The 15,498-nt window shown below is 50.7% G+C and overlaps 1 protein-coding gene across 2 annotated transcripts in view; it reads left to right on the top strand.

Annotated features, from left to right (window-relative positions):
• The window catches only part of LOC139546213 (neuropilin-2-like), a 314,353-nt gene that overhangs the window by 250,439 nt on the left and 48,416 nt on the right, over positions 1-15,498 (top strand). For both annotated transcript variants that reach the window (XM_071354338.1, XM_071354337.1), the window contains exons 14-15: positions 7,800-8,074; positions 9,245-9,341. In XM_071354338.1, the coding sequence (XP_071210439.1) occupies positions 7,800-8,074; positions 9,245-9,341 (372 nt within the window). The remainder of the gene's footprint in view (positions 1-7,799; positions 8,075-9,244; positions 9,342-15,498) is intronic.

Below are 15,498 nucleotides of genomic sequence, written 5' to 3'. Positions count from 1 at the left end.
TCCACACACCACCCTACCCTCCCTACTACCTACCACACACCACCCTACCCTCCCTACTACCTTCCACACACCACCCTACCCTCCCTTCTACCTTCCACACACCACCCTACCCTCCCTACTACTTTCCACACACACACCACCCTACCCTCCCTACTACCTACCACACACCACCCTACCCTCCCTACTACCTTCCACACACCACCCTACCTTCCCTACTACCTTCCACACACCACCCTACCCTCCCTACTATCTTCCACATACCACCCTACCCTCCCTACTACATTCAACACACCACCCTACCCTCCCTACTACCTTCCACACACCACCCCTATCCTCCCTACTACCTTCCACACACCACCCTACCCTCCCTACTACCTTCCACACACCACCCTACCCTCCCTACTACCTTCCACATACCACCCTACCCTCCCTACTACATTCAACACACCACCCTACCCTCCCTACTACCTTCCACACACCACCCCTACCCTCCCTACTACCTTCCACACACCACCCTACCCTCCCTACTACCTTCCACACACCACCCTACCCTCCCTACTACCTTCAACACACCACCCTACCCTCCCTACTACCTTCCACACACCACCCTACCCTCCCTACTACCATCCACACACCACCCTACCCTCCCTACTACCTTCAATACACCACCCTACCCTCCCTACTACCTTCAACACACCACCCTACCCTCCCTACTACCTTCCACACACCACCCTACCCTCCCTACTACCTTCCACACACCACCCTACCCTCCCTACTACCTTCAACACACCACCCTACCCTCCCTACTACCTTCCACACACCACCCTACCCTCCCTACTACCATCCACACACCACCCTACCCTCCCTACTACCTTCAACACACCACCCTACCCTCCCTACTACCTTCCACACACCACCCTACCCTCCCTACTACCTTCAACACACCACCCTACCCTCCCTACTACCTTCAACACACCACCCTACCCTCCCTACTACCTTCCACACACCACCCTACCCTCCCTACTACCTTCCACACACCACCCTACCCTCCCTACTACCTTCAACACACCACCCTACCCTCCCTACTACCTTCCACACACCACCCCTACCCTCCCTACTACCTTCCACACACCACCCTACCCTCCCTACTACCTTCAACACACCACCCTAACCTCCCTACTACCTTCCACACACCACCCTACCCTCCCTACTACCTTCCACACACCACCCTACCCTCCCTACTACCTTCCACACACCACCCCTACCCTCCCTACTACCTTCCACACACCACCCTACCCTCCCTACTACCTTCAACACACCACCCTAACCTCCCTACTACCTTCCACACACCACCCTACCCTCCCTACTACCTTCCACACACCACCCTACCCTCCCTACTACCTTCAACACACCACCCTACCCTCCCTACTACCTTCCACACACCACCCCAATAACCTTTTTGTTATTGTTCAATGTATGGTTATTTTGACCCCTCGTTATTGTTGTTGATGTTGTCCCGTTGACAATTTTGAATCTTATTATTTTAATATTGTAAATGGCAAGTGGTTACGACATAAATGAAATTGAATTGAATTGAAGAGTGAGAAGAGAGAGAGAAGAGAGAGGGTGAAAGAGAGAGAAGAGAGAGAGAAAGAAAGAGAAGATAGAGAAGAGAGAGAAGAGAGAGAGAGAGAGAAAATAGAGAGAGAGAGAGAGAGAGAAGAGAGAGAGAAAGAAAGAGAAGATAGAGAAGAGAGAGAGAGAGAAAATAGATAGAGAGAAAGAGAGAGAAGAGAGAGAGAAAGAAAGAGAAGATAGAGAAGAGAGAGAAGAGAGAGAGAGAGAGAGAAAATAGAGAGAGAGAGAGAGAGAGAGAAGAGAGAGAGAAAGAAAGAGAAGATAGAGAAGAGAGAGAGAGAGAAAATAGAGAGAGAGAAAGAGAGAGAAGAGAGAGAGAAAGAGAGAAAGAAAGAGAAGATAGAGAAGAGAGAGAAGAGAGACAGAGAGAGAGAGAGAGAGAGAGAGAGAGAGAGAGAGAGACTGCTCTAGAATGACCAACGCAGTAACATGACAGTAATCCGTGTTTAAACAAGTACATTAGTCTAGATACAGTAGCTAGCTCCTCTGAGGAATGGGGTCATCCCCAGCGCAGGAAACACACACACACACACACACACGTTAAAGTCTCTCCCAGTCCACGGGGCCGCCAGGGCCCTGAAAGAGTTCATTCCCAGTAGAGAGCAATTAACTCCAGCAGAAAATCTATTCCAGTGGAAGACAATCCTCCCGGCTGTGCCTTCCTGCCCTTCGGATAGTTACCTCACAGGCAGAGTCTGTGTTTGATACCTTGCAGGCAGATCACTTTATGCTAAATAGTCCTGCATGGAGCAACCAAGCGTGCTTCCCAAATAAACTACTTTTTACTTTCCTTCCCAGGATCAAACAGAAAAAAGTTTGGACCGTATTAATTAAAGACAAGAGCTATTTAGACGCGCTATGTGTTATGTCCCAAATGGTTCACTATTCTCTACATGTCTCCTGTGGGGGCCCTGATCAACAGTAGTGCACTATATAAGGAATAGGGTGCCCTTTTGGACACGGACAATGGTTGCAGAAATATTTAGTTACCTCCTCATCAACCTTGATTATTATAATTCATTCATTTTTGATGTGTTTCTAATTTATAAAAGTGTTATCTGACCGGGAAATAACTTCTGCAAAAAAAGATGAACAGCAATTCAGCACTTCTGTGCTTTAGATGGTTGTTGGCAGCTGAGAGAGAGAGAGAGAGAGAGAGAGAGAGAGAGAGAGAGAGAGAGAGAGAGAGAGAGAGAGAGAGAGAGAGAGAGAGAGAGAGAGAGAGAGATTCTGGGGTGAGATGAGGTGTACTTAGAGAGATGCTGGCAGCTGTGTGAGAGATGATAACGATGAGGGGAGATGAGAGTGTTGCAGGTATAGGTGGTAATCACAGTTGTCATATTAGATCATGCAGAAACATCTCTGGAGAACTACTTCCCCATCCCTCCCTCTCCTCCCTCTCCTCCCATCTCCCCCTCTCCTCCCATCCCTCCCTCTCCTCCTTCTCCTTCCATCCCTCCCTCCCTCTCCTCCCATCCCTCCCTCTCCTCCCTCTCCTCCCATCTCCCCCTCTCCTCCCATCCCTCCCTCTCCTCCTTCTCCTCTCATCCCTCCCTCTCCTCCCATCCCTCCCTCTCCTCCCTCTCCTCCCATCTCCCCCTCTCCTCCCTCTCCTCCCATCCCTCCTTCTCCTCCCATCCCTCCCTCTCCTCCCTCTCCTCCCATCCCTCCTTCTCCTCCCATCCCTCCCTCTCCTCCCTCTCCTCCCATCCCTCCCTCTCCTCCCTCTCCTCACATCCCTCCCTTTCCTCCCTCTCCTCCCATCCCTCCCTCTCCTCCCTCCCTCTCCTCCCATCCCTCCCTCTCCTCCTTCTCCTCTCCTCCCATCCCTCCCTCTCCTCCCTCTTCTCCCATCCCTACCTCTCCTCCCACAGCAACTGAGACTGGCTGGGAGCCCAACAAAGATGGTCTTTAACACACACACAGGGCCTTTCAACCAGACTGCGCCTGTACAGATTAATTTTGTATCGCTCAGAAAGATTCTCCCATCCCATCCCTCCTTCTCCTCCCTCTTCTCCCATCCCTCCCTCTCCTCCCTCTCCTCCCATCCCTTCCGTCCTGCTCCTCCCTCTCCTCCCATCCCTCCCTCCTGCTCCTCCCTCTCCTTCCATCCCTACCTCTCTTCCCTCTCCTCCCACCCCTCCCTCTCCTCCTTTTCCTCCCATCTCTCCCTCTCTTCCCTCTCCTAATTGTCTATTTTCTACCTCTGAAGTGTGAAACATAATGCTATCGATAAAAAACCCATTTACACCAACTACGTGTTCTCTCCCGGCCCATCAGGGAGCAGGACTCAGGGTTATAGAGGAAGTAGGACTCAGGGTTATAGAGGGAGTAGGAATCAGGGTTATAGAGGGAGCATGACTCAGGGTTATAGAGGGAGCATGACTCAGGGTTATAGAGGGAGTAGGACTCAGGGTTATAGAGGGAGTAGGACTCAGGGTTATAGAGGGAGTAGGACTCAGGGTTATAGAGGGAGTAGGACTCAGGGTTATAGAGGGAGTAGGACTCAGGGTTATAGAGGGAGTAGGACTCAGGGTTATAGGGGGAGTAGGACTCAGGGTTATAGAGGGAGTATGACTCAGGGTTATAGAGGGAGTAGGACTCAGGGTTATAGAGGGAGTATGACTCAGGGTTATAGAGGGAGTAGGACTCAGGGTTATAGGGGGAGTAGGACTCAGGGTTGTAGAGGGAGTAGGACTCAGGGTTATAGAGGGAGTAGGACTCAGGGTTATAGAGGGAGTATGACTCAGGGTTATAGATGGAGTAGGACTCAGGGCTGTAGGGGGAGTAGGACTCAGGGTTATAGGGGGAGTAGGACTCAGGGTTATAGAGGGAGTAGGACTCAGGGTTATAGAGGGAGTAGGACTCAGGGTTATAGAGGGAGTATGACTCAGGGTTGTAGAGGGAGTAGGACTCAGGGTTATAGAGGGAGTAGGACTCAGGGTTATAGAGGGAGTAGGACTCAGGGTTATAGATGGAGTAGGACTCAGGGTTATAGAGGGAGTATGACTCAGGATTATAGGGGGAGTAGGACTCAGGGTTATAGATGGAGTAGGACTCAGGGTTGTAGGGGGAGCAGGCTGCCATCTGGGACTCAGTCCTGAGTCAACACAGCCTGACGGGACACACAGCCTGACGGGACACACAGCCTGACGGGACACACAGCCTAACGGGACACACAGCCTGACGGGACACACAGCCTAACGGGACACACAGCCTAACGGGACACACAGCCTGACGGGACACACAGCCTAACGGGACACACAGCCTAACGGGACACACAGCCTGACGGGACACACAGCCTAACGGGACACACAGCCTGACGGGACACACAGCCTAACGGGACACACAGCCTAACGGGACACACAGCCTAACGGGACACACAGCCTGACGGGACACACAGCCTGATGGGACACACAGCCTAACGGGACACACAGCCTGATGGGACACACAGCCTAACGGGACACACAGCCTGATGGGACACACAGCCTAACGGGACACACAGCCTAACGGGACACACAGCCTGACGGGACACACAGCCTAACGGGACACACAGCCTGATGGGACACACGGCCTAACGGGACACACAGCCTGACGGGACACACAGCCTAACGGGACACACAGCCTAACGGGACACACAGCCTGACGGGACACACAGCCTGATGGGACACACGGCCTAACGGGACACACAGCCTGACGGGACACACAGCCTAACGGGACACACAGCCTGACGGGACACACAGCCTAACGGGACACACAGCCTAATGGGACACACAGCCTGACGGGACACACAGCCTAACGGGACACACAGCCTGACGGGACACACAGCCTAACGGGACACACAGCCTGACGGGACACACAGCCTGACGGGACACACAGCCTGATGGGACACACAGCCTGATGGGACACACAGCCTGATGGGACACACGGCCTGATGGGACACACGGCCTGATGGGACACACAGCCTGACGGGACACACGGCCTGACGGGACACACAGCCTGATGGGACACACAGCCTGATGGGACACACAGCCTGACGGGACACACAGCCTGACGGGACACACAGCCTAACGGGACACACAGCCTAACGGGACACACAGCCTGACGGGACACACAGCCTAACGGGACACACAGCCTGATGGGACACACAGCCTAATGGGACACACAGCCTGACGGGACACACAGCCTGACGGGACACACAGCCTGATGGGACACACAGCCTGATGGGACACACAGCCTGATGGGACACACGGCCTGATGGGACACACAGCCTGATGGGACACACAGCCTGACGGGACACACGGCCTGACGGGACACACAGCCTGATGGGACACACAGCCTGATGGGACACACGGCCTGACGGGACACACAGCCTGACGAGACACACAGCCTAACGGGACACACAGCCTGACGGGACACACAGCCTGACGAGACACACAGCCTAACGGGACACACAGCCTGACGGGACACACAGCCTGACGGGACACACAGCCTGACGGGACACACAGCCTAACGGGACACACAGCCTGACGGGACACACAGCCTGACGAGACACACAGCCTGACGGGACACACAGCCTGACGGGACACAGGGCCTGACGGGACACACAGCCTGACGGGACACACAGAATCATGGCCATATATACACCAATGGAGGCTGTTGAGGGGAGGATCGCTCATTATAATGGTTTCCATGGTTTCCATGTGTTTGATACCATTCCAGATATTCCACACACACACACACACACACACACACACACACACACACACACACACACACACACACACACACACACACACACACACACACACACACACACACACACACACACACACACACACACACACACACACACACACACACACACACACACACACACACACACACACACACACACACACACACACACACACACACACACATACACACACCTTCACACTCCGTCAGTCATTTTCTCTCTCACACACACACACACACACACACACACACACACACACACACACACACACACACACACACACACACACACACACACACACACACACACACACACACCTACACACACACACACACACACACGGTGACCTCTTAGTGATTGAATCGTAGCTGTTCACCATTGAGCCCATTGAGCCTGGTTTTCACTGACACTACCGTCCCTTTATAATGAACAAGTCGTCCACGTCCCTTTATAATGAACAAGTCGTCCACGTCCCTTTATAATGAACAAGTCGTCCACGTCCCTTTATAATGAACAAGTCGTCCACGTCCCTTTATAATGAACAAGTCGTCCACGTCCCTTTATAATGAACAGGTCGTCCACGTCCCTTTATAATGAACAGGTCGTCCACGTCCCTTTATAATGAACAAGTCGTCCACGTCCCTTTATAATGAACAAGTCGTCCACGTCCCTTTATAATGAACAAGTCGTCCACGTCCCTTTATAATGAACAAGTCGTCCACGTCCCTTTATAATGAACAGGTCGTCCACGTCCCTTTATAATGAACAAGTCGTCCACGTCCCTTTATAATGAACAAGTCGTCCACGTCCCTTTATAATGAACAAATCGTCCACGTCCCTTTATAATGAACAAATCGTCCACGTCCCTTTATAATGAACAAGTCGTCCACGTCCCTTTATAATGAACAGGTCGTCCACGTCCCTTTATAATGAACAAGTCGTCCACGTCCCTTTATAATGAACAAGTCGTCCACGTCCCTTTATAATGAACAAATCGTCCACGTCCCTTTATAATGAACAAGTCGTCCACGTCCCTTTATAATGAACAGGTCGTCCACGTCCCTTTATAATGAACAAATCGTCCACGTCCCTTTATAATGAACAAGTCGTCCACGTCCCTTTATAATGAACAGGTCGTCCACGTCCCTTTATAATGAACAGGTCGTCCACGTCCCTTTATAATGAACAAGTCGTCCACGTCCCTTTATAATGAACAAGTCGTCCACGTCCCTTTATAATGAACAAGTCGTCCACGTCCCTTTATAATGAACAAGTCGTCCACGTCCCTTTATAATGAACAAGTCGTCCACGTTCCTTTATAATGAACAAGCCACATGAACGATACGAGTCCCTTTATCTGAATCAATCATGTGTTTTACTGTCTCCTATCTAACTCTGGTTTCCCTATGTTCCTGTCCTTCAGACGTGGGTAACTTCCTCCACATCGAGGCCAGCCCCAGGACAGAGAGGCAGCGAGCCCGTCTGGTGAGCCCCGCGGTAGGGCCCGAGAGGGGGCCGCTATGCCTGCTCTTCAACTACCAGCTCCAGGGGCCCGAGAACCAGGGCCAGGGGTCCCTCAGGATCCTCCTCAGAGACAACGACCGGGAGGAGACTCTGCTCTGGGCCCTCGGAGGAGACCAGGGGCCCGTGTGGAAGGAGGGACGCACCATTCTGCCCCAGTCACCCAAAGAGTACCAGGTACACAGACATTGACCAAGCCAACAGAGACTCCCCAACCCAGTGGGTAAAACTGGTTGAAATGACACAATTACTATCAGAGAATCAATTGTGGTTGTAAACTGGTTGTAAAGCCATTTCAAACAGCTTTCCCCTTTGACAAGGTACTATCCAACTAAAGCTCTTGATTCGTAACAAATTATCTCTGCATAATGCTCAGTGAGGGTCATTCTCTCTCACGCTCCTCTCCTCTCACGCTCCTCTCGCGTCCTCTCCTCTCCTCTCTGCTCCTCCCTCTCCACTCACGTCCTCTCCTCTCCTCTCTGCTCCTCCCTCTCCTCTCACGTCCTCTCCTCTCACGTCCTCTCCACTCACGTCCTCTCCTCTCCTCTCTGCTCCTCCCTCTCCTCTCACGTCCTCTCCACTCACGTCCTCTCCTCTCCTCTCTGCTCCTCCCTCTCCTCTCACGTCCTCTCCTCTCACGTCCTCTCCACTCACGTCCTCTCCTCTCCTCTCTGCTCCTCCCTCTCCTCTCACGTCCTCTCCACTCACGTCCTCTCCTCTCTGCTCCTCCCTCTCCTCTCACATCCTCTCCTCTCCTCTCTGCTCCTCCATCTCCTCTCACGTCCTCTCCTCTCCTCTCTGCTCCTCCCTCTCCTCTCACGTTCTCTCCTCTCACGTCCTCTCCTCAACACTCCTCTCCTCTTCTCTCACGCATCTCTCCTCTCACGTCCTCTCCACTCACGTCCTCTTCACTCACGTCCTCTCCTCTCCTCTCACGCTCCTCTCCTCTCCTCTCCTCTCTGCTCCTCCCTCTCCTCTCACGTCCTCTCCACTCACGTCCTCTCCACTCACGTCCTCTCCTCTCACGCTCCTCTCCTCTCACGCTCCTCTCCTCTCCTCTCACGTCCTCTCCACTCACGTCCTCTCCACTCACGTCCTCTCCTCTCACGCTCCTCTCCTCTCACGCTCCTCTCCTCTCACGCTCCTCTCCTCTCACGCTCCTCTCCTCTCACGCTCCTCTCCTCTCACGTCCTCCCCTCTCCTCTCACGCTCCTCTCCTCTCCTCTCACGCTCCTCTCCTCTCACGCTCCTCTCCTCTCACGCTCCTCTCCTCTCACGCTCCTCTCCTCTCCTCTCACGTCCTCTCCTCTCCTCTCACGTCCTCTCCTCTTCTCTCCTCTTTGTCAGGTGGTGATTGAGGGTTACTTTGAACACGGAAACAGAGGACACATCTGGATAGACAACATTCACATGAGCTCCAGTACAGAGCTGGAACAGTGCACACGTAAGTCCTCCACGCCTAACCCTCAACCCTAAACCCTAACCCCTAAACCCTAAACCCTCAACCTGCTCTGTCTGTCTGGGAGGGGCAGGCTGGCTGACGCACAGCAAAGCACAGTCAGAGAAGCAGAAAGCCAGAGACCCAGAGAACCAAACAGCGAGTAGCAGCAGTGTAAATAAAAAATGGAAGGGGGTGGTCAATGTAAATAGTCCGGTGGCCATTTGATTAATTGTACAGCGGTGTCATGGCTTGGGGCTAGAAGCTGTTAAGTAGCCTTTTAGTCCTAGATTTGGTCGCTCCGGTACCACTTGCCATGCGGTAACAGAGACAACAGTCTATGACTTGGGTGACTGTAGTCTCTGACAATTTTTTGGGCTTTCCTCTGACACCGCCTGGTATAGAGGTCCTGGATGGCAGGAAGCTTGGCCCCAGTGATGTACTGGGCCGTACGCACTACCCTCTGTAGCGCCTTACGGTCAGATGCCGAGCAGTTGCCATACCAGGCGGTGATGTAACTGGTCAGGATGTTCTCGATGGTGCAGCTGTAGAACTTTTTGAGGATCTGGGGAAAAGGTTTTGTCGTGCCCTCTTCACAACTGTCTTGGTATGTTTGGACCATTCTAGTTTGTTGTTGATTTGGACACCAAGGAACTTGAAGCTCTCGACCCACTCCACTTCAGCCCCGTCGATGTTAAAACTTCTACTGCCTACGCATCCCGGATCCGGGAGCACCCCCCACAGTAAAAAAGCTGACTAGCATAGCCTAGCATAGCGTCACAAGTAAATACTAGCATCTAAATATCATTAAATCACAAGTCCAAGACACCAGATGAAAGATACAGATCTTGTGAATCCAGCCATCATTTCTGATTTTTAAAATGTTTTACAGGGAAGACACAATATGTAAATCTATTTTTTTCTCCACCATTTTTTTCCTGCATGGGCAGCTATCACAATTTCGACCAAATAAAGATATATATAGCCACTAACCAAGAAAAAACTTCATAAGATGACAGTCTGATAACATATTTATTGTATAGCATATGTTATTTTTTTTTTTATTGCATATTTCAGGTATAAATCACAGTTCTACATTGCAGCTGCAATCTGAAATAGCGTTGGAAGCAGCCGGAATAATTACAGAGACCGACGTCAATTACCAAAATACTCATCCTAAAACATTTCTGAAAAATAGACAGCATACAGCAAATGAAAGACCAACATCTTGTGAATCCAGCCAATATTTCAGATTTTTCAAGTGTTTTACAGCGAAAACACAATATAGCATTATATTAGCTTACCACAATAGCCAGAAACACAAGCAATTTACCAGCAGCACAGGTTAGCGATCGTAACTGTCAGGACCCGGTGCGAGAAACAGTCACTAAATCGGCAGAACCCAGAAGATGAGGCAGACACAGCAGTACTAGAGATGGTGGTTTAATAAAAAATAGATAACTTCCAAAATACAAAGAAAATCCACAAAGTGGTAAAAACAGCAAGGGAAAAAACAAACCTAAAAGACTAATACAAAATACAAAAGAACAAAACCAGAGAACCTCTGGAAAATCCAACAAGAGAAAAATATATGTTCACAACAAGGCTTGGGCTGGGGCTGGGTGCTAACATACAAACACTGAGCAAGGAACTAAGGAACACACAGGGATTAAATACTAACAAGGGAACGACATACAGGTGCAAACAATAATAGAGCAAGGGAAAAACAAAAGGTACAAAAAAAGGTGCAATGGGGACATCTAGTCCTGGCCAAAACCTGACAGAATCCCCCCCTAGGAACGGCTCCTGACGTTCCTACCAGCCTTCTCAGGGTGGAGGACCCTGAACTGACGAATGAGGTCAGGGTCCAGTATGTCCTTGGCAGGAACCCAGGAGCGCTCCTCGGGACCGTAGCCTTCCCAGTCCACCAGATACTGCCAGGACCGCTGCACCCGGCGGGAGTCCAGTATCCGGTGGACGGTATAAGCCGACTGGCCTCCGATGACACGGGGCGGAGGGGGAGGTCTGCCTGCCGGAATAAGGGGAGAAAAAACAACAGGTTTTAATAAAGAAATGTGAAATGTGGGATTGATTTTAAGGGATCTGGGTAAGTGCAGGCGAAAAGTAACGGGATTGACTCTCCTGGCAATCTTAAAGGGTCCGATGAATCTCTGGGACAGCTTGCGAGACTCCACCCGTAGCGGTAAGTTTTTTGTTGAGAGCCATACTCTCTGGCCGGGGTACAGGGTAGGACCGGGACGGTGACGTCTGTTGGCTTGTCGTTGGTACTGCTGAGAGGAACGCAGAAGATTAAGACGGGCCTTCTTCCACGTAAGCCGACAGCGTCTGATGAACCTCGAGGCTGAAGGCACTCTGACTTCTGCCTCCTGGTCCGGGAACAATAGAGGAGCATAGCCAAACTGACACTCGTGCGGGGATATACCAGTGGAGGAGGAGCACAAGGTGTTGTGCGCGTACTCAGCCCAAACAATGAAGGATGACCATGTGGATGGGTTGTTGGAAACCATACATCTGAGGGTGGTTTCCAGCTCCTGATTCATCCTCTCAGTTTGGCCGTTGGACTCCGGATGGTACCCTGAAGATAAACTGGCCGTGGCCCCTATGAGTTGGCAGAAGGCCTTCCAAAACCTTGAGGCGAACTGGGGACCTCTGTCGGAAACCATATCTTGCGGGATGCCAAAGACTCGGAACACATGGTTAATCACCAACTCAGCTGTTTCCTTGGCAGAAGGTAATTTGGTCAAGGGAACAAACCTGGCCGCCTTAGAAAACCTGTCGATGATGACTAGGATCGTAGTATTACCATGGGACGGAGGAAGGCCAGTAATAAAGTCCAGCGAGATATGGGACCAGGGTCGGTGGGGAATAGATAAAGGGTGAAGGAGTCCTTGAGGGCGGAGGTGAGAAGATTTGCCCTGGCAGCACACGGAACAGGCCTTGACGAAAGTGGCAACGTCTTCTTTTATGGTGGGCCACCAGAACTTACGCTGGATGAACTCCAAGGTGCGACCTACGCCCGGGTGACAGGTGAGGCGAGAGGAGTGCCCCCACAGAAGGACTTGGGACCTTGCTGCCTTGGGAACAAACAACCGATTAGCAGGACCTCCTCCAGGGCCCGGTTCGATGGCTTGAGCTTGTTTCACGGTATCCTCCACTTGCCACGAGATCGGAGCCACGATCTTAGCGGCAGGAAGAACAGTCATGTCAGTATCTTCTCGAATGGCAGGAGAGTAGACTCGTGACAAGGCATCCGGTTTGAGATTCTTCGACCCGGGTCTATAGGTGAGAATAAACTTGAATCGGCTGAAGAAAAGAGACCATCGAGCTTGTCTGGAGTTCAACCGCTTCGCCTGCTGGATATACTCCAGATTTTTGTGGTCCGTAAGCACTTGAAACGGTTGAGAAGCCCCCTCGAGCCAGTGTCTCCATTCCTTCAATGCCATCTTAACCGCTAGGAGTTCACGATCCCCCACATCGTAATTCCTCTCGGCCGGGGTAAGCCGGTGAGAGAAGAAGGCGCAAGGATGAAGCCTCTTGTCTTCACCCGTCTGAGACAGGACAGCTCCAACACCAACCTCTGATGCGTCTACCTCCACCACAAAAGGTTCATCCGCCGTCGGTAGTGTCAGGATGGGAGCAGAGAGGATGCGCTGCTTGAGTCCTTGGAAGGCCGTCTCAGCTTCTCTTCCCCACAGAAACCTTGTGTTGCCACCCTTGGTTAAAGCTGAGAGAGGGGCTGCCACCGAGCTGAAGTTCTTGATGAACTTGCGGTAGAAGTTAGTGAAGCCCAGGAAACGCTGAACTTCCTTAACGGACTTGGGGGTGGGCCAATCTGCTACCGCCCCTACCTTCTTGGGGTCCATCTGGACTCGACCGGGTTCCACTACAAATCCCAGGAACTGTACTCGAGAGGAATGGAATTCACACTTTTCCGGCTTAACGTACAAATGGCTGTCTAGGAGGCGTTTGAGCACTTGTCTGACATGCTTAGTGTGTTCTTGAAGGGAGCTCGAAAAGATGAGGATGTCATCCAAGTAAACAAACACGAAAATGTTAAGCATATCCCTAAGCACATCGTTTATGAGCGCTTGGAACACAGCCGGGGCGTTGGTCAGGCCGAAGGGCATCACCAAGTATTCGTAGTGACCAGTAGGCGTGTTGAAAGCGGTCTTCCACTCGTCACCGGGTTTGATCCGCACAAGATGGTATGCGTTCCGCAGGTCAAGCTTAGTGAAGACCACTGCTTCCTGGAGCAGCTCAAAGGCTGTGGCCATAAGGGGTAGCGGGTAGCGGTTACGGACGGTTATGGCATTAAGTCCCCGGTAGTCGATGCAAGGACGTAATCCCCCGTCTTTTTTGGCCACAAAGAAAAACCCTGCTCCCGCCGGCGAGGTGGATGGACGCATGAGGCCTGCTGCCAGAGCGTCCTTGATGTAGGTATCCATAGCAGCTCGTTCGGGAGGAGATAGGGAAAAGATCCGACCCCTGGGCCAAAACCTGACAGTAACAATACAGCAAAATATATATAATTTTGGACTAACCTTGATATACTTCATCAGATGACAGTCCTGTAACATCATATTACACAATGCATATAGGTTTTGTTCGAAAATGTGCATATTTAGCAGCACAAATCGTTGTTATTCAATGTGATCAGTGGCAACAGGTCATGCATTCTGGCCGGCGCCATCTTGGAAAGGCACCTAAGTTTACGATTATTTATCGATTAGATTGACTAAAAAAATACAGGTTGGACAGCTAATGAAAGATGCATTAGTTATTAATGCAACCGCTGATTTAGATTTTTAAAATTAACGTTACTAGCCAGTTACAGCCAGACCAGTGCCGCAATAATGGCGGACAAATGCGTTTACATTTTTCCACATAAATACGGAATAACATCATAAATAGCTCTTACTTTTGGACGAGCTTCCATCAGAATCTTGGACAAGGTGTCCTTTGTCCAAAAGAATCGTTGCTCGGTTGTAAAACGTCGTCTTCAACTTCGGAATTAGCAGCTAATAATAGCCATGTGGAGCAGGCATGCCCAAAACCTCAAAATGCAATACTAAGGAAATTCCGAAAATAGCAATATACTCGCATAAACTGATATAACTCGGTTTAAAATAACTTGTTTCTAACACCTATATCAAATTAAATTACAGACGGATACATCTAAGGCCGATAACTGAGCGTTCCAAAATTTCATCCTGAGGTCTTGCTTCGCGTCATGACGAACGGCAAAAAGAGAGGTCCCTTCGTTCCTTTGAGCTTTATAAGCTCTGAGATCTACGTAGACACTCCATTCCAATTCTCATTGGTTACTGACATCCAGGGGAAGGCGGGTGCAGTTCATGTCGACCCATAGGACACATACAGAGTTTTAAACTGATCCTAGAACAGAGTCAACATTTTCAGATTTTGCAGTACCCGTCAGGAATTTCGCTGCCAAACGAGTTCTGTTTCACTCAGAGAAATAATTCAAACGGTTTTAGAAACTAGAGATTGTTTTAGTAATAATAATATGCATATTGTACGAGCAATAATTGAGTATGAGGCAGTTTAATTTGGAGACGATATTTTCCAAAGTGGAAACAGCACCCCCTAGATTGACAAAAGGTTATTAATGGGGGCCTGTTCGGCCCTCCTTTTCCTGTAGTCCACGATCAGCTCCTTTGCTCATGGCAGTGTGGAGTGCGATTGAGATTGCGTCATTTGTGGATCTTTTGGGGGGATATGCGAATTGGAGTGGATCTAGGGTTTCTGGGAGGATGCTGTTGATGTGAGCCATGACCAGCCTTTCAAAGCACTTCATGGCTACTGACGTGAGTGCTACGGGTCGGTAGTCATTTAGGCAGGTTACCTTCGCTTCCTCTGGCACAGGGACTATGGTGGTCTGCTTGAAACATGTTGACTTGCCAGTTGGTCCGCACATGCTTTGAGTACACATCCTGGTAATCCATCTGACTCCGCGGCTTTGTGAATGTTGACCTTTTTAAAAGGTCTTGTTCACATCGGCTACCGAGAGTGTGATCACACAGTCGTTCAGAACAGCTGGTGCTCTCATGCATGGTTCAGTGTTGCTTGTCTCGAAGCGAGCATGGAAGGCATTTAGCTTGTCTGGTAGTCTACCACTCTCTCT

This window comes from Salvelinus alpinus, chromosome 20, assembly GCF_045679555.1.
Source record: "Salvelinus alpinus chromosome 20, SLU_Salpinus.1, whole genome shotgun sequence".
NCBI lineage: Eukaryota > Metazoa > Chordata > Actinopteri > Salmoniformes > Salmonidae > Salvelinus > Salvelinus alpinus.
The sequence above is the reverse complement of the archived record's forward strand: the minus strand, read 5'-3'. Positions and strand labels throughout refer to the sequence as shown.